This window comes from Apteryx rowi, unplaced genomic scaffold (assembly GCF_003343035.1).
Source record: "Apteryx rowi isolate R43461 unplaced genomic scaffold, aptRow1 scaffold_174, whole genome shotgun sequence".
Taxonomy (NCBI): domain Eukaryota; kingdom Metazoa; phylum Chordata; class Aves; order Apterygiformes; family Apterygidae; genus Apteryx; species Apteryx rowi.
In genome coordinates this window covers 157,381-174,706 of record NW_020448019.1, presented here as the reverse complement: position 1 = coordinate 174,706, position 17,326 = coordinate 157,381, and the positions used below count along the sequence as shown (strand labels likewise).

Here is a 17,326-nt window from a genome sequence, read left to right as displayed (position 1 = left end):
GCGTTGCAGTTCTTAGGAAGCAAAGGGTCTCTTTCCTTTGCTCTGTTAGGATGTGCCTTTATGGTTCAAGGACCTCTAGTAGGTAACACCTCATCTATCAGTGCTGTATGCGTGTGAGAGGTGCTGCTGTTTTTTGCAGTATTACTTATTATAAAAACAGTTTAAGGCTCAAGTTTAGAATTTCTATTAGGTGTTTCCTCCCATACAAACGATTCTATCTGTAGAAGCTTAAGGAAATATAAAACAATATCATTTTAGGGAGTTATCTGAGACATTTCTGACTTGTTGTGGAGTCACAAGGTGTTGTAGGTCCTACTGAAATCATCCCCAAAACAGATGTTGCTTCTTGGCTTTACATGGCACTGGCATACTGATCTGTCTCTGCCCAAGGCAGTACATCGGTACCGCCTGTGGGAGGGTACATGGTTTGGATGCACCCAGTCACTTATACCATGATTCAGCACTGCTCACCCCTGCTTTTCAAACCAAATAGTTTTCTAATTGTCTGCAGAACTCAAAAGCTGGAATTTAGGAAGAAGCTTTAGTATCTTGTTGAAAAAGTGGTAAGGAAAAAGACTTTCTATGCACTCATAATAATAAACTTGCTATAAAACCTATTCCTATCCTCAAGATGAGTCACTTCAATGGAACACTTTGCTGTTAAAATAATTTCAGTTAACTAAAAACTATTATTAGTGACAGTCATTGCGGACAAAAAAGTGGCTTTGACAAAATGAAAGGACATGGATTATTAGATGTTCTAACTGCTGAAAAAGCTATTTTCTGTAAAGGAAGTCAACAGAACATATTATCCCAAAAAGGCACAAAAAGCACCTGAGTATTTAACCAAGGGAAATTGTCAGGACTGTTTTCCTCCAGTTAACTTTCCTTTCCTGGACTGGGAGGTTGTGAAGAGACGTTTGAATGGATGTTTGTCATCTTTAACTAGCTTTATAATTACTTCCTGTCAATATTTTAGTGATATTGAACATTGTTGCCATGAAATAATTAGTTTTGTAGAGTTATGGGGAGTTCATATAACCATGTTTTATTCTTGAAAGACTGTGTGCAGTTCTCAGTTACTGTTTTGCTTTTTAATACAGATTACCTCACTTAAAATTAATGGAGTATTAGGTAGATACTATTGCCATGCATTTGTAGTGTCTTTCACCTGAGGAGACTGGGGGGACAGGAGAATTTTGCAGACCTCAGCTGATAAATCAGTAAAATATTCCTCCAAGTCATCCTTTGGGGAAACTAAACTGCAGCTGCCTCTGGGCTGAATTGCAATAATTCGATCAGGACACAAGAGTGAAGACTTTGAGTTGGACAAAACTAACCGGCAGGTTTCTCTCTAAGGACTGCAAGTGGTCAAGACTTGCAGTGCTTTTGAGCAAGAGGCGTCTCCTGGCAGAGGTGTGCTAGCGTGTTGAAGCGCGGGTTCAGTCTGGCTCTGGGAAGGATATCGACTGGTGACGAGCTAATAGCATTCCTGCTGCGTGCGGGCGATCTCTGGAGAGCCCCCATCCTGTTTTGCATGCGAGATCTGACAAGATAAAGCACAAAGTGRTATAGCTTCAGGCATCTCTCTAATATATTTACTATTTCTCTAGCATCAGTTTGGTTCTAGCATAAAAATTCCTCAAGATGGGCCCAGCTCACACAGCATTTCTGTATAGTCTATCTCAGTCTGGTGTCCAAGAAGATTTCTCATTTCAGAGAGAATCAGTACTTTGAGTTGACATTTCTAGCTCTCTTCCTTGTCTTCCCCTTTGGAAGACTCTGGTATGATCGGTTATTAGTGTATAGAATTTAAGGATGTTTTCCTTCTCCTTTTTTTTAATACAGAAATAATCAGAGGAACAAATTTTGAGTATTTTAGCTTGAGTTTCATACTGCTTATGTGTTGTTCACTTGGAATGAAGACTTGGTAAGAAAGTAGCTTGTTTGCTGCTTTGTTTTTTCCTGATCAGGACATTTGCAATCCTAATACCCCACCAACATGATGTCATTCAAGACATTTTTTTTAAACACAGATGGTCCCAAACTGGAGCACTTGGGCATGATTGCTCGTGAGGTGTAGTCTGAGCATAGTTTCTGATTTGTTTCTTACTGCAGTCTCAAATTTGATTTTTCAAGTGACTGCAAATCTCTGTTGCAGAAGAGGGACAGTGCACCCTTATAACCAGTGGAGAGTTATAAGTGCTCCCAGATGGCAGTTTGTCCCAACTGACTGTAGGCTGACTGTGGGCTTGCAAAGACTCGTTCAGAAGTGGACATCTAACTGGAATGGATTCCTGTGATGGTTATACTATCTAAATTCAGAAATAGGAGCATTGGTGAGGTTTGGAAGAAATATACTTACTTGACATTTACTTTTTCATTAAAATTTTTTTGAAATCTTTTATTGGCAAAATCTGTTTTGCATCATCCAGTTAAGCAGTTGGCTGTGTATCACCAATGACCTATTAACTTCTCTATAGATTTAGGATGGGGAAGTGTATGTACAGCATAAATGTTTTTACTGAATATTTCTTTTTATTGTACCTTTTCATTTTGAAATATTTGTGCTTAACATGCTGAAGATCAATAATTTACTTTACAGTGAGCGAAGTAAGTAAGGCTATATTGTATGAAAATACAATGCACTTTACTGTAGGCATTTGCTAAAACCTTGATCTTGCAAACAAAATAGTTGACATCTGTGCGTTGGGACCTGTTATATGGGCAGGGAAGTGCAACTCAATATGTATTTCATTTATTTAAAGTGTGAAAATTTCCGGGCTAGTAGAGATGCATACCACAGCAGTTCGCTGTCAGATATGGTGACAACACCAGTCAGCCCTGTACAGGATGACGTATTCTGGAGTATGAGTCAAAATGAAGAACAGCCCCCAAAGGTATGTGAAATGAGGGTGTTTGGCGCTGGCTGTGGTTAGTATTGCTCAAGTCGGTTCCCCTGCAACTGAGTAGTATCCATGCGCTTGACTTCAGGAAACTCAGTGAAAATCTTATCGCTTGTATATTGACTGGCTCTCACTGATCTAGAAAGGAGCCTCTAAAGATACGAATTTATACTGATTAAGCAGATCAATATTCTGTGTGTGTGTGTGTGTACACAATATCAGTGGAATTTGGTGGATGTAGATACATCTCTGTTGTGAGACTGAGTATTTGTAGATTCCCTTTCTGTGAAGAATCTGATTTATTGCAGAAAAGCTCATTAGTATGTATAATTCAGGTGACGTTATATTTCTGTTTTTAACAGAATTCCTAAGGACAAGTGCAGAATATTTGCATGTGTGTGGGGGGTGTATTTGCATGCATGTGTGTATTTTATTTAATTTWTTTATTTTTTTTTTTACTTTGCAAGTGGTATGTGCCCTTTTTTTTTTTTTTTTGGTAGCAACATAAGGCAATTCACCTAGGAAAAGCTGCACTCAGTGACTGCAGATGTGTTTCCATGTCTGCTTTAAATATTGACCAGGAATAATGCTGACACTAGGCAAAGGTGCAGTACCACTTGCAGGCAGCGCCCTGATAGATTGCACAGACTCAGAGCAAACTGGAAGAACTTGCTGCTGACATGCAGCTTCCAGTGTTGATATCATGAAAGACCCAGCTCCAGAAGTACCACTGAAGCATTATTCTTTTATGTTGGTTAGTCTCCGTTTTGTATTGATACAGGGCAAGCATTCAGTTTATCAACTAAGTCTAAAATATCAGTAGCAAACTTAAAACATTTGATTAAATCCTTAAGGTTCCTGAAAGGACAACCTCTAAATTTTACAGCAGGGATCAGCCTGGCCATCAGAGATGTCTTTCAAGGTAAGCTCTTCTGTKTTTTATGCTTATACTAATGTTGATTTATTATCAATAGGAAAATTTAAGCCAGCTTATTAAAACCAAAGGCCTAACCTCAGTAACTCTAAAACTGACATTGGTTCATACCTCATTTAATGGCAGTTACAGTTATTTTGTCTTCTGAGTCAGCTTGTCCACTAAATAACTAACCAAATTTCTTGATCATGAACCTTAAGGAAATGTCTAAGCCAGCTTCCTTTTAATGACTGACATACCTGATTTAGAGAGAAACAAGCCTCATATAGATCATCGCCTCCTTTTCATGCAAGGTAGTTCTGTCCTCTAATGGAAAACAGTATTTTTAATATATAAGGGCTGATCTAGCAAATGTGTTTCATCTGTAATAATTCCTGCAATGAGTTGTTTCATCTGATCCAGCCTATTTGGCTTGCCTCAGTGGATTGCATGCAAGTTGTGCATCTGATTCCCTGTTAATGGGTGTTACGTTATGCAGTCATTTAAGCTCTTCTGCACTATTTGGTGATGGTATACCTCCCCTTTGCGTTAGAGTAAGTGACTGCTGCCAGCGCAGGTTACTGGAGGTCCCAAACTATTGACRTCTGGTTGTGGCGGGGGGCAGTGCGAGTGGCTCGGGCAGGCTGCTCGGATGCTCTAACAGGTGCTCTGTGGTCCATCAGCACCTGCACCTTGGTTTCAAAGGCGAGGTGGGTGCCTGGGTACTTTGGGGAGCGGGGCTTCTGTCCCCAGCTCCCTGTCTGTGCACTTTAATTACAGTTCATGAAGCTTGTGCCTGTACCTTTGCTCTGCCTGACAGCAGTTTTAGCAGGCAAATATGTAAGAGGGCTGTTGGGAGATGTATCTCAACAATTTTGTCAGTCTGCCCTTAAGGCTAGAATACTCTCTTTGTGTCCCAGGAGAAAAGACCAAGGATGCAGAAAGCTCAACAGTAAAGGGGGAGCTCCCCCAGGCTGTCTAATCAGGGAACATAGTGCTGTGGGAAACTGGGGTTGGAGAGATCGGAAAGGGAAGTAGATTAAGCTGACATAACAAATGATGTGCAGCACTTTGGAATAGTTACTCTTGATGAGCCAAAGTCAGAAATATCGCATGAAATAGCTTTCAAGTGAAGTCAAGCCCTAAATGCTCTCGACTTAAGAATTATAGGAAGCAAAGAAAAAAGGAAATATGTAGGTAGACCACAGTGTTGTGAGTGAGAAGTTTCTTGGCCTGGGATTTCTGGCTGAGCCCCAGTTTTACTTTTCAAGCCTGACAGCTTATTTTACTGTCCTATGTATTCCTTTCTCCACTGATAAGTGGGTGGTAATATATCTTCTWGGAGGGTACTGGAGCAGGGTTCATTATTTGTAAAAGCCATGAGATTTTGGAATCAGAAGTGACACAGATTCAAAGAGGCAAAGGTACATATAGCAGGATAACTTGTAATGACTTGGGACTCTTTGTAATCGCCCAGCATGAATGTCCAGAGGAAACTGTTCCCTCTCCCCTCCATCTCCTCCTCTCAGTTCTGGGTGGCCCTGCTTGGAACAACAGTGAATGTGAAGTTTGTTTATCAAGAGTATTATATCATAGGGTAGCAGCAGGGAACTCAGTGGCCTGGGAGGTCCATTCCAGTCTGTGTTCCTAAATGCAAAATTCATCTGTTTTTTGTCTTGTTTAGTAACGCTCATCAGCTGTCCCCTGGGGCGCATGTTCTGAAACTAAACAGCAGCAGTAGCTCTCCTGGCAACAAGCAGTGGGAGATGGGATCTCATCAGAGCAGCCGATCAACCTCAGGTGATTCTAAGTCAATGATTCATCAATCAAAATGTGCAGAATTCCTATCACATGAAACTGGGACTTGTGTGGGGCGTGAAGTGCTGCATTGCTAGTGGGATTTTTTTTTTAATGGTGTGTCTTCTGGTGATAGGCTTCTGATAGCCCTCTGGATTTTATGGTTCCATGTCCCTAAAATATAAACACTTCCTCTTTCAAGGCAGAAAGTGGCTGTGAACATATTTCCATAAAGAAAATTTGAATTGCCTCAATTAAGAAGTGAAAAAAAACCATCAGTTCCGTTGCACTTATGGACACTACTGAAACTCAGCAGAGCTAACATTACGGATATACACAGGCCCACCTCAATGTTAATATTCACCTGTTGGTGTTTTCTGCATAAACTTGCGCTGCTTTTTTTTTTTTTTTTTTTGCATTACCCACTAATCAGATGAGCGGTTGTTGTACACTAATATTTCTGCACTCTAATATTATTCTGGCTTAAGGAAGCATAAGTTTCTCCACATACCATGTTATAAAACATTCCTCCAGTGTCCTCTTATTTACAGAAATGGAGTGGAACTGAAAAAAAAAAGGCAAAAGTAGTTAAAAAGTAGAGATACAAAACTGTACTTTGCTTACAGTGAATGAGGCTAAGGTATTCTGGTATCACTAGTAGTGGTGTAGGGACATGGTGGGCTTGCTCATGGCTGTGCAGAGCTTTTGCAATACAGACTGGTTCCTACGACATGACTTCAGGCTCTAGCAGATGGGGACGTGGGGTGGAAGTGGGCAGCCTTGTTCCTCTATGGTTACTCCTTAGGGTGTTTGCTTTAGGTCACTGCCAGGGCAATTTCTTGTGCAGCTGTTTGCATAGTGGTGATGTTTTATACCACTTTGCGTCCAGGTTGACTACTAAAGACATGGAGAATCATGCCCAGTTAAAGGCAGGGTGGACACTTAGTGTTCTGAAACCACAGTAGTAAGCTGATGAGGTCATTTATTTTTAAACTGAAGTTCACATTGTTAATTTACAACCCTTGATAAATGAACAAATTGCTTATTTATTACACTTAAACAAGCAAGCCAATTTTGCTTTCACTAACCGTACAGAATATGAAGCTTTGCTTCAAGAAGAATCCAAAGCACACTTTAAAGTGCTTGGGGTTTGTTTCTTTTGCTCTCATGTCATTTTATGTTTGAATAATAGCATAGTGGTGAGCAATATGCAACAGCCCAGCTCAACTTTGCAGTGTCTGCATGATGTGTAATTCCTGTGCTATTTTGGCATGGGGAAATGAAAACCTCACCAGCCATGGAAAGAATAGAAAACCTCCCCTGTGGTTTAAACTGTCTGCTTGGGTTCTTAAGTGTCATTAAATTACAGCTAGTTCTGGCATACGGTGTTCCAGAAAGAGTTTGTTACTTTCCCAAACCCACAGGGATAATGAATTGGACAGGAAAGGGCTATAAATACATCAAAACTAATACTGCTGTGGAGTTGCTTAGGTACTCATTGACCAATAAGGAATTCTGAATGTTAAGCTCTTTGCAAAATGCTTGACTGCATATAACTATTGTAATAGAAGTATCTAAACGAGCAAACACAACTCCTCAGTTGTATGGGCTTGAATTCTTCCCCCTTATCTTGCAAGGAGTCCTGACGGTAGCAGTGGGATAGTCACGGAGGAAGCTGTTGAACGAGATGGATGTTGAGCTGCCTGCTGGGTCTGGGTGGCAAGGTGAGGGCATGTCTGCCTGCCCTCCCTTCGTGAGCCACTTGTATCAGAAATTGTGTGGAGAAGATGGCATGTCTCCAAGGCTGCTTGTGCTCTCCCTAGGTAGCTTTGTGGGCAGCAGGGGTATTGAAAGGGCATTTCACTTGGTTACTTGCAAGCACCCCTCCTGACATGGCATCAGCATATGCAGATGGACTCAAGCTTGTCTAGTCTAGTTTGTCTGGGTATTCAATAGCAGTGCAAGCATGTTGGCAAGTAAAGTACCCAAACTGCTAAATAGGCAGTGCACCTGGGAAGAAGCATAGTGCCGCAGCTTCCTTGTACCTGCCCTAGCTCCAGAGTATCATGAGCTGCCACTTGGTGCTGATGGGCGTGCTGGCCAGCAGAGCGGGCTCGCCATCTGTGCAGCGATGAGGGCTCTTTTTACTTACTTCCCCACGGTGCAAAGGGGAAGCAGGAGCTGAAAAGTGACACCCCATATGCCCCCAAGGTGCAGAGGGGAAGTTGGGACTGAAAAATTACTCTTCCCTCTGTTACTGTGGGAAGTGGTAAATCCTCTTCTGCTTTTAGCTTGACCACATGCATGGGGAGTGGATTTTAGTGGAGCTATTTGCACCAAGCCAATGAGGTTTAGAGAATTTAAACTTTAGACTGCTTTTGCTTTACAGTTGTCTAAAGGCCAAATCTTGGCACCATATCTATATGCTCATGAAACCATGCACCACAGGGCTAGGACCTCTGCCCCATCTCCACCACCCCTGTCTGTAGTAACGTGGGAATGTAACAGAGTGGCACCCTTGATGCTGGAATATGCCCAGCAGTTGCTGCTGTGATGAGCTGTCCCCCCTCAACAAGAGGGCCAGAGGAAGGGATTAGCATGGCCTCACCCTCTTCCCSTGCAAGCCTTGCTCTCATCCGCTGAGCTCTTTCTGGTGCACAGTGGAGTATGCTGCTGCGGTTTTGGTCTGCTTTTCTTACCCTTGCAGCATTAAACTGCATTGGTATGAACTTTTAGATAAAATATTGTGGCATCCAGAAATGCTGGGAAACAAACAAAAAGTTTTCTCTTTGCAAAGAAGAAAAAAACCCTGAGTTTGTTAGCAGGGGCTGGTGCCTGCTTTGAGTGGTAACGATATGGGCATGCCTTACTGCTCCCTCCCTGCTTCCCGCCTCTTTCTCTCCCTCTCTCTCTTTCTCCCTCTCTCGCACAAGCTTTTAAAAAGAAAATGTTTTTTTTTTTTCTGGGAATCCAGGATCAGCCAAGGCAGAGAACGCGTTGTCCCAGAACCACTTGCAGCAGCATAAGAAGTCTGAAAAACCTTCTCATCCTGGGCAGATTGCAGTAGGTCTTTCATATCCACTGCTAATTCTGTTTTGTTCATAGTTTCCATTATGGGTATGTCTGTGTAGTCAGCTCCTTTGGTGGCGCTTGAGCTTGCTAGCTAGTAAGTCCATCTGAGAGGCTGAACGTAGCCACACATCCTGCTGTATTGGTGTGTCTCATTAGCTTGCAGACCAGGCCTGATGTGTGTCCAGTGCAGATCATGGGCAGAGACTGAGGTTTCCTGCAACCCTCTGGGAATGTGTGTTGGGTAAATGTTTAGAAAGGAAGACTGTCTTTAATGTTTTAACAAGTGGTTAATCAGTTGGCCTGGAGTCCAGCAGTCAAGACCAGGCTGGTAGCCTGTGCTTATATCCAGCTTATAACCATCTAGGATACGCACACTTAAGAATGTATTCGCGTGCTACTCACTGACATGCAGCTGATGGAAAGGATGATTACTGCTTCTGTATCTTATTTACTGAGCCTTGGTGTTGTTGGTGGGGGCAGGGGTTGCCTCTCAGATAACTGGAGCTCACGAGGCCTTGTGCAAGAGCTCGTATATGGAATGGGTGGTATTTTAGAAGTTTACAGGGAGCCTGGATGGCCCCAAGGAATGCAGAGCTGGGCAGCAGGTCATGTGCAGCGTGAGGCTGTAGCATCCTAGTGGCCTCAACCTCTGCTGGCTTAAGAAGACCTTATGTTTAGGCCATTGCCAATAATGTGGGAGGCCTGTATATGAGTTCGTGTAGGACTGGGGTGTAAATGCCTCTGTGGATGTGAGCCATGGCTCTGTTAATATTGCCTTTCTAGCCCAGAGGTGCTTCATACCCAGCCTGCTTGGATACAAGCATGTGCTCAGGCCTGGCTTCTTGCAAGCCTCAGGCTAGTCTGGGACGGAGAATAAAACTCAGGCTGGTATGATCTGCTAGTACTGATGCAAAGCACTCCTTTTCTAGTACTGAAAAAGAAGTACTTCAGTACTCCTGCAAAATGTGAAGATTAAATCATAAAAGTTTGAGCTGCAAAATAACATACTGATGAAAGTCAGTCACATTTCAGCTTTTAAGAAAATCAAATGTTTTGGCTTAGGTCATTGTCCTCTGTGAAATATCCACTTGTGGTGGACCACCAAAAGTCATCTTCTTAATAAAGTTTTCAGTATGGAAGTGACAGTAACTGCATTTGCAGGGATAGCAAAATACTGCACATGCTGTTTAGCAGTGGGTTCTTACACAGCAAAAAAATCATCTGCGTCKTCTTTATTCAGAGTCCAGGCTCCTTTGCCAGGGGGAAGGACAGTGCCAATTCATTCTTAAAAGCAGCAGACTATTCCTCATCTAGTGATGAAGTCGGCAGCAGTGATGAAGATGACATGAACCACACAAGGTTGGCTTGATTTTTTTTTCCTTTTTATTACACACTTCTAAATATCTGGGAAAAGTTGGCATCCATAAGTACCTCTCCTCTGAAACTACTATCAGTCATTTATGTCAGCCGTAATTACGCAGTTTAATCTCACTATAATGAACTCCTGGCGGTCAATGTTTGCTCCATCAGATGTATGCAGTGTAATAAGCTTTGATGACTTGCTGCCTTGGGACAGCAAGGAAATGTCTTGTTTTAACTGAATATCAGTATGTAGTACTTTTATAGAGATTATTTCACATTGATCAACTTTTAAATAGAATTTTTTAAAGAAAAAAGAAAACCGTATGCTTTCATGCTAAATACAGAATACAGTGAGAAAAGCAGGTTAAACATGACCATTGTATTCAATCAGTCTGTTCACTGCAGTAGAAATAATTACCACTGAAAAGTTGATTCTTGCACCTGGGCTATTTGTAAATAGGGATGGTGCAAGCAGGATTTGACATAGTAAAATTTTGCTGTATTTTTAATATTGTTATTTTGCAAATTGCTGCAGTTACCAGATGATACATTGCAGCTTTTACCAAGTTGATCTCACAGTAACTGTTTTTCTTTAGCTCTCCTGTTTCTCTTGCTGATTTTGTGACTGACATCTTGTGGTGTTTTACCTGTCATACAAAATGTGTATTCTGCTGAGAAATAATGGAGTGTGAATAACTTGCTATTCCAAATGAAAGAGAGTAAGGAGATCAGTCAGTCAACCATGCTATTTGGAACTGCAAACAAAATTATTTTTTAATATTGATGAATGAAACTTCTAATTTTCTTGCAAAGAGACTCCCAGTTTAACTCAAGTTTTAGGATTTACTCTGAAGTGCATCACAGTACCACAGAGCTCTCTGGGACAGGACTGTTGCTCTTCTGACCTAATTGCACATGCAGTTTTGTCAGGCTTCAGGAAGAGACAGATTTATAGCACTGTTGGCAAGCTCTTGCATTGGCCTGGTACCAGTCCTTTCCACTGCGCTGCTCTGAAGGCAGAGTTTTTGTGCCTGCATATGCTTCTGATTTGCATTTTTGGAGTTCATTTTCAAAGCTGAGGGATAAGGAAGGAGAGTGCTGAAAATCTTGGAGCTTATTCAGTGCACCTGAAAGAGTGTGTAGGTCTGTTCAAAAACTTTTTCTTTTCCTGTTATCTAAAGCATGCAAATGCCAGGTCTGAAGTTCCTTCTGTAGGAGTGTTTCTGTGTGGGCTTTGGCTGAGACACCTTGGGCCAGATTTTAGTTGGCTATTGAAAAGGATCTCTTCTCTTGTTCTTAACTGACCTATGGAGCAGCTTTTAATATTCATGCTCCACCTTCTGTCGAGGTGCTTAGGAGGACAAGGCTTGGGAGGGACAAAAGCATATGCAGGAAAAGAGCTTTATATCCTCTTGGTTAAATCCTACTAGCTACACTGAGAAGGTTTGTTTCCAAGGAAGCTGGGACCAAGAGCAGGTGTCTTTCACCGGAAAAAACAACTTTTGGTGGTGTTTTTCTTTTCAATGAGATGAACCAGAATTCCTCCTTGAACACATACTTTTTTGTTTTAGGGAAAGGATGTCATTGTATGTGATCCAGCATCATGCCTGCTTGTATAGTATATATATTCCATGTCCATTTCTCTCACTCTTTGAAGAGTACTTCCTCTTTTGATGCATGAATCATTTGCAAAACCCCTTAAACACCAGATTTCCTGTGGCTTATTTTTTTATAGCTCAGTTTTCTCTCTCTGCTCTTTGTAAGCTGTTCGCTAGCAAAGTTTAAACAAGATGGGTGCATGTGTGTGCTTGGCCACCACTAGAAAGCAGGATGTTTACATGCTTTAAGATCACCTGCTTCTTGCTTTCCTGATAAGAGCATGTTCTTGCACTCATCATTGATCCTACTTTATGTCCTGCCATTCCAAAGTTTAGTATGGATGCAATGTTTACCCCTCTTGTAGGAGAGAAAAACAAACAAACAAACTTCTTCACACTCATATTAAGACAGTAGACCTCYGCACCAAACCACATTCTTTATTACTGCCTTGGCAATGTTAAAAAAACTTCCAAAACTCTTCTACCAGTTGCAATTCAGCACTAGTAGCACTGTAGAGCCCTTCACACCAGGATCCTGAATCCAATCAATTTACTAATTACTGGGAAAGAAGCAAAACCTAAATACACTTAAATGGGTTGCAGTAATGAGAGCGCTCTGGAATAGATAAATATGGAATGAAAGTATACAGAAATGGGGTCAGAGCTTCATTGGCAGAAGTTTGAGGCTGTTGCACTAGTGCATAAAACCAACAGTTTAAAGCACAAAGATATCACTGCTTGTGTAGGAGCTCTCTTAGCAGCAGCTAACTAGAAGAATAGGGGTATATCACAATATGTGCTTGCTCTATTCTTACTCTTTTCTTAGGTGTCTGCTTTTGGTTACTGTTGAAGACAGGATACTGGGATAGATGGACATTTGGTCTGAACCAATCCAGCAGCTCTTATGTTCTTCTACCTCTTTGTGCTTCGCTTTCTTTTTATGTAAAGTGAGGATGGTCACGTTGTAGAGACTGCTGCACAGCGCTGTGAAATGCCAGCGTAGTCGGTCACAGCAAGCCTCGGCGGATGGGCCCTGCCACTGCCTTCCCAGGCCCTTGGTATCAGCGTAGTGCTACTCAGCTCCTCTCCCCTTCGCAGGTGCTGCTGCTGCACCTTTTGCGGAAAGCGGGTGGCTAATGCTTGCACTCCTCAGGGTAGTGTATGAGGAGAGACAGGACAGGTTTTGAAGTAGGCACTTCTCAAAGGACTGCTCAAAGGACCAGCTCTCGCTTTCCTGACCAATGCGGTGTCTGACAGAATGATCCGTGAGCTGTAGGGAAGCAATCTCTTGAGGTGGGGAGAACTTCCTGCCGTGAGGGGTCCTCAGACTCGTGGCCGCTCAGGCATGTCCACAGACTAATCAACTTGCTTTTGTATGAGAACCTTAACATATAACTGGTGTATGTTAATTATGCTCAGTTTTGAATGTGTGTGTGTGGGTCTTCCCCCCCCTTCCCCCCCCCCCACATAGTTCTCTTCATTAATTGGAATTTGTTACCAGGCAACTGCTAAGTAACCGAGTGGCAGATTTCTCAAGGACAAGAGTACCAGATGGAATTGAACTGAAACCCCAAAGCACTGTCGCAGAACAGAAGGTAATTTGGCCATTTGTAAGGGGGTGGGTACAGCGTGTGTGGGGAGTCAGATCATTAACGTACGTGATGAACACTGCATCCATTTCTTCTGGGCAGCTTTTTCACCATGAAGTCCTGCTCAGTCATTTCAAATTATAGCTATAAGCCTTGAAAAAACGTGAACTGTTTCAGGTTTGGTGCTTCCTGTAAATATGCTTACATTTAGGTACAAAATTGTGCCTCTTTATTTGTCCTTGTTATTGACCTGGTAGTACTTTGTGATATCAACATATTTCCTGAATGCACTGGAGGAGTTGAAAAAAAGCAACACTGTTGATCATAGTCAATGTGTATTGTTGGTATTTTTAAAAACATTGGCCTTTTTTATTCCAATTTAAAGAGAAGTATCCCTTACTTTTTAAAGCGTTACCCAAAGGGGAAAAAACACTTCATCCCTACAGACTCATCAAAAATATATGTCTTCTCATATGCTGTGTTCTGGTTCCTTCCCAGCTGTAGTGTCTAGTAAAGACTTCAAGAGTCCTGTGGATTTTCCTTGGTGATAAATATTAGTGCAGAAATGATGAAGACAAACAAAGCAGAACAATGTTCTTTGTGGTCAAAAACAAAAAAATACAGTAATAAGGCTTGCACACAACGTCAGAGCACTTCTCATGTTACTGAATGTATTCTCATTTCACAGATAGGGAGAATAAATTGCTATGAAACTGTTTTCCCCACTTCTGCTAATGTGTGCTGTGGAGGAGCTAGGAGGAAAAAAAAAAGTTTCTTTTACCCCAGGTGTGATTTCTAAGCTTCAGACCCTGCTTTGGAGAAGGAATTATAAACAAGGAATCAGACCAAGCTGTAATCTCAACAGCTCACACTGTTCATCTTCCTCAAATCTAAACTGAACCTGAGCCATTATTTTAAAGTTTATTGATCCATATCAGAAATGAAAGAATTTCATTTCCAACAATTCAGAACAGCAGCGTGACAGAAGTGGTTGTGCTGCATTAAACAATTTCACCTTCATGGTCCCTCTATCTCCACCTGCATGGTTGCGAAGGAATAACAATACTGACTCCAGCCTCTCTCCAACCCCCTTTCCCAGCTTCAGAGCTCTTTCCTGGCTCTGCTGCTTGAGCCTGCCCATTTCTTTCCTGTAGTAAGAACAGCCCAATGCTTTCCCCTTCCCCTGATATCCAGGTATTGACTGCTTGAGGGAAGGGATAAGGATGGGGTCTTTGAGTCCCAGATTGGGGATGGGGGAGGATGGACGAGGGTGGAAGTCCCATTTTCTGGTGGGCTCAGGGAGGGAGTCTCAGGAGAAGAACAGACAGATGACTCCCACCTCTCCTTGCAAACATCTCTGACCCCTTCCAGCTTTTTCCCTTCTCCTCATGGAGAATCCTATCTATTCCTCCCACCTCCATTTCACCAACTACAGCGACTGTGAGTCTCCCTGGCCTCTTCCAACATCCCTTTCCCAGACCCCTCAGCATGAACTGATTTGAAGTGGTTAGGGAGTACTAAACTCCCCAAATAATTCAAAGGGAGGTTTCATTCAATTCAGCTAAACCTGACCCAAAACTGAACAAAAAAGCCCCATAATGATTTGATTTCCTGATCCCAAATACTAACACACGTTATTTTTTTTAAATAGCTAAAGTAAAATGTAAATTGCTCAGAGCATCACTTTGATTTCTAGATAATTACTTGGCTTTTAAAAGGCAAACATCTTTTATTTTAGAATTATCTACTTTTTTTTTGGATATATTGGCCAGCATTCAAATAAAGCTTAGTTGGTTTTGGTAGGTTGTTTATCAGAGTCAGTACAATGTACAGACTTGCCTTGAATTCAACCAGTCAAAAACTGTTTGAGTAAGGTGGTACATATTGCTTTGGTATAATTCAGGAGGAATTTTCTAGTATAGTGCTTAGCTCCCATCCCTTTTTACTCTCCAGTGCCTATGGCAGTCCAGTACCCTGTGGTACTAAGGAGGATAGTCTTCTGCATTGCCCTCTCCATCTGGGACAAGCTTGCTTTACAAATCCCATCGTTCTTCCTCTCAAAGTTCCTAGGACTGCTTTCCCAGAAGCTTACCCATGTGGTCCAATGACTCGGTACTTCACGGTGTCTGTGGAGAGAGTTTGTGTGATGCCTCATAACTTACGTAGTTTACAAGTATATCCTCAAAGCTGGTGGGATCCTACAAAGAGGGCTGCAGAATCAAATCTTATTGTAGTGGCAAGGCTAATACTGGATCCTACTGAATGTGATCATTCTAAAAGAAGGTTTCCTAACTCAGTAGATGTAAAGTAGCAATGAAATTAATAAGGGACTTTGAACTATACGCAGGTCCTGAATCAAGAAGTACCAACTTCTGACCTTGGTAGAGGTCAGATCTATAGTGTTAGGACAAGTCATTTGATTCTCTGTCTTAAGTGTCTCTGAGGGTGAAGTTACTTCTTTACCTACTGCTTGGGGTAAGAAACATTTGTGGAGCACTTCAGAGGTGGAAGTCTATGTTGATGTCTCAGCTGTTTGCCACATGTTTTTGTATTTTCCTTTTATTTAAATCTTTCTGTAGGGTTCATCTTTACCTGATGCACCATGCAGAGTATAATAGCACCCTCTCCTGTATCCTCATTAGTTATTGTCCTCGTTACCTGGATTTGCCTAGTGCATTGGAAGTATACCAGATGTGGACTTAACCATGTGTTCTCTTGTGCAGGACCAGATTTTAGGGAAACAAATTTCTAGCACCCAAGAAGGCCTCTGGAGTGTAAACAACCAAAACTATCTCCTGCCAGATCTCCTCCAGCAAAGCCAAGTTTCAGACTCCTCTGTGAATCAGCCAAAAGTGCCACTGACTAGCCAGGAAATTCAGAACAAATCTGTGAATAAGGTACACAATGAAATTAGATTTGTTAGATTGAATGAATTAAATCATCGTTTCCCTCCAGCCCGTAGGCACCTGAGAGTCTTTTAATTCCATCTATTCTGTCTCTTTTATGATGAGATCTTTGACCACATCCCTTCTTTTCTCTAAAAGCTTTTTTTCTAGGGGCTAAGAAATCTTGGGCTCCCTACCTGTTCTGTTTTTTCAGGTGTTTCTCCCCCACCCATCTCTCCTCTTTCCTTTCTCTCCTTACTTCCTTCCCCCCACCCTATCCCATACAAACTTGAAAGCTGAGGGGCTTTTGCCCTCTGCTCCTTTACGTGTAATGTCATCAGCACAGCACTCTGGCCTGGCTCTACTCACTGTCTCTGGGTTGCCTTCAGCACAAGTGTCAGTTGACAGTACACAGGACCACGGACCAGAGAAACACATCTTGGCAGCCTCAAGGAACTCTAATCATGCTACGAGCGCAGGGGATGCTTTGTCTCTCTGTTGGGGAGAAGCGTGTTACTGGAAGTAGATAATAGCTCTGTCATGAGACAGGTCCTAAAAACAGCCTTACTTCAGGCAACAGCTTCCTCCTTGGAGCAAGGCATTACTCAAATCTCTTTGCTGGTGATGAGACAGGAGGGAGTGATTGAAGTGTAAGGAGACTTATTCATTCTCCTCTTCTAGGGACCAATTATTTCATTGCAGTGCAGTGTCTAGCTAAGAATCCTGACACAACTCCCTGCTCAGGCTTCCTGTTTTTCTCACTGACTTTGTGCTGTGTATCTACTGCTATAAGATGTTTGTCACATCTATTTATGCTACATGCCATTTCATCTAAACTTCAGAGGTACTCACATTGCTATGTGCTGTCTGCTCCCCAAGTGTTGTCTTCCTGAACAGACCTTGTTTTTCATTGTAGATGCCATGCACTGAAAGTACACCTTCAAAAAGCAGTACATCATCTACAACATCATTTACTTCATTCATAGATCCTAGACTTCTGCCAATCACCCCTCCCACCAGTCCAGTAGGACCTCCCTGTAGTTCTCGTGAGTATGCTTTACCCTTCTCATACAATGTCATTCCTGGGCCTTTTTTTTCTTTCTTGGGGGATTGGAGGGGGGGAGGGTTTATGGCTTGAAAATTGAAACTGTCAGTAACATCTCCAGAAACCTGAAACTCCACATTGCTGTGAGCTTCATTGTAC

At 42.1% G+C, this 17,326-nt stretch overlaps 1 protein-coding gene across 1 annotated transcript in view; it reads left to right on the top strand.

The window, feature by feature from the left end:
- Window positions 1-17,326, top strand: part of NRK (Nik related kinase) — a 101,546-nt gene that overhangs the window by 62,120 nt on the left and 22,100 nt on the right. The window contains exons 15-22 of the mRNA XM_026061025.1: window positions 2,769-2,900; window positions 3,761-3,828; window positions 5,504-5,619; window positions 8,591-8,679; window positions 9,929-10,047; window positions 13,150-13,243; window positions 15,961-16,134; window positions 17,039-17,168. Coding sequence (XP_025916810.1) covers window positions 2,769-2,900; window positions 3,761-3,828; window positions 5,504-5,619; window positions 8,591-8,679; window positions 9,929-10,047; window positions 13,150-13,243; window positions 15,961-16,134; window positions 17,039-17,168 — 922 coding nt within the window. The remainder of the gene's footprint in view (window positions 1-2,768; window positions 2,901-3,760; window positions 3,829-5,503; window positions 5,620-8,590; window positions 8,680-9,928; window positions 10,048-13,149; window positions 13,244-15,960; window positions 16,135-17,038; window positions 17,169-17,326) is intronic.